Source organism: Protobothrops mucrosquamatus, unplaced genomic scaffold (assembly GCF_001527695.2).
Source record: "Protobothrops mucrosquamatus isolate PMUCROS unplaced genomic scaffold, P.Mucros_1.0 scaffold3574, whole genome shotgun sequence".
In the NCBI taxonomy this organism is placed as follows: Eukaryota; Metazoa; Chordata; class Lepidosauria; order Squamata; family Viperidae; genus Protobothrops; species Protobothrops mucrosquamatus.
In genome coordinates, this window is record NW_015389539.1 from 182,186 (window position 1) to 183,522 (window position 1,337).

General features: G+C 45.0%; 1 protein-coding gene across 1 annotated transcript in view; it reads right to left on the reverse strand.

The window, feature by feature from the left end:
• Positions 1-1,337, reverse strand: part of MED13 (mediator complex subunit 13) — an 81,978-nt gene that overhangs the window by 4,397 nt on the left and 76,244 nt on the right. Inside the window, exon 25 of the mRNA XM_029286405.1 lies at positions 252-352. Coding sequence (XP_029142238.1) covers positions 252-352 — 101 coding nt within the window. The remainder of the gene's footprint in view (positions 1-251; positions 353-1,337) is intronic.

Sequence of the window (1,337 nt, forward strand, 5' to 3'; positions counted from 1 at the left end):
CAACTTTAAGACTTGTGGACTTCAACTCCCAGAAGTTCAATACCTGACTGGGGAATTCTGGGGGTTAAAGTCCACAAGTCATTAAGTTGCCAAGTTTGGAGATCCCTGGCTTATATCCAGATAGAAAGGCAAAACAAAACGGAAGCTACCGACAGGTTAAACCAGAGATTGCGCACAGTGATTGGATCTTAAAATAAACTAACATACATTTCTGCGATAAGCACCCTTGCACACCCAGTGAACGGGCCTACCTGAGGACATCGGAAGTTTGATTCGAGTCAAGAGGGTGGGAGTGTTTACTGTGAAGTAGCTCGTCCGATTGCACTGAAGGCACGTGGAGGTGCAAAGAAGCCTTTAAGAGAAAGCCAAAGCCCAGAGTCAACAGTGCTCAGTGTGAAGCTTATATCTCCCGATTCAATCTGCGATGGATGCTCTAATCTATGGGGCGAAATCTCAGAATAAAAAATAACTTGGAAATAAAGCCAGGAGTTCTGTGCTAAGTGGCCTTGGTTACAGCCTTCTCCTAAGACTTGTAGCTGTTACCTCCTCGGGTAGAGGGGCAGAAGTTCCCTCCTGCTTTGGAAAAGCAGCCATGAACTGCAAATTTCATGAACCTATCATACAGGTATGTTGTAATATATAGGACACTTCTTTTACACCTGCCATAATCACTACGGTAGGTCTTCCTTTACTATCCTTTCTTTTCTCCATTCTTTCCTTCCTCCGTTCTCCTTTCCTTTCTTTCTGTTCCCCTCGCTCCCTCAATCTCCTTCTCTTCCCTTCCTTTTCATCCCTCTCCTCTCCTTCCCTTTTCTGTTTCCTTTCTCCTTTCCTTCTTTCCTTCTCCTTTTGTCCCAAAGTGCTCTTCTCAAATGAAGAAGCTTCTTGGAGGAAAAGCAAAACCTTTTAAAAAAAACAACAAAAAACAAGGAAGCCTTTTGGAGAAGCACTTTTGTGACAACCGTGACCTGCTCCATAGTCGCTCTTCTTTTTTATTTTTTACTTTCCTTGCCTCTTTCTTTTCCTTTCCTTCCTCCATTCGCCTTTCCCTTCCCTTTCCCTTTCCTTTCCTTTCCTTTCCCATTCCTTTCCCTTCCCTTCCTTTCCCTTTCCTTTCCCTTCCTTTCCTTTCCCTTTCCCTTCCCATTCCCTTCCTTTCCTTTCCTGCCCCTTTCCCTTCCCTTCCTTTCCCTTCCCTTCCCTTCCTTTCCCTTCCTTTCCTTTCCCTTTCCTTTCCCTTCCTTTCCTTTCCTTTCCCTTCCCATTCCCCTTCCTTTCCTTTCCTGCCCCTTTCCTTTCCCTTCCCTTCCTTTCCTTTCCCTTCCTTTCCTTTCCCT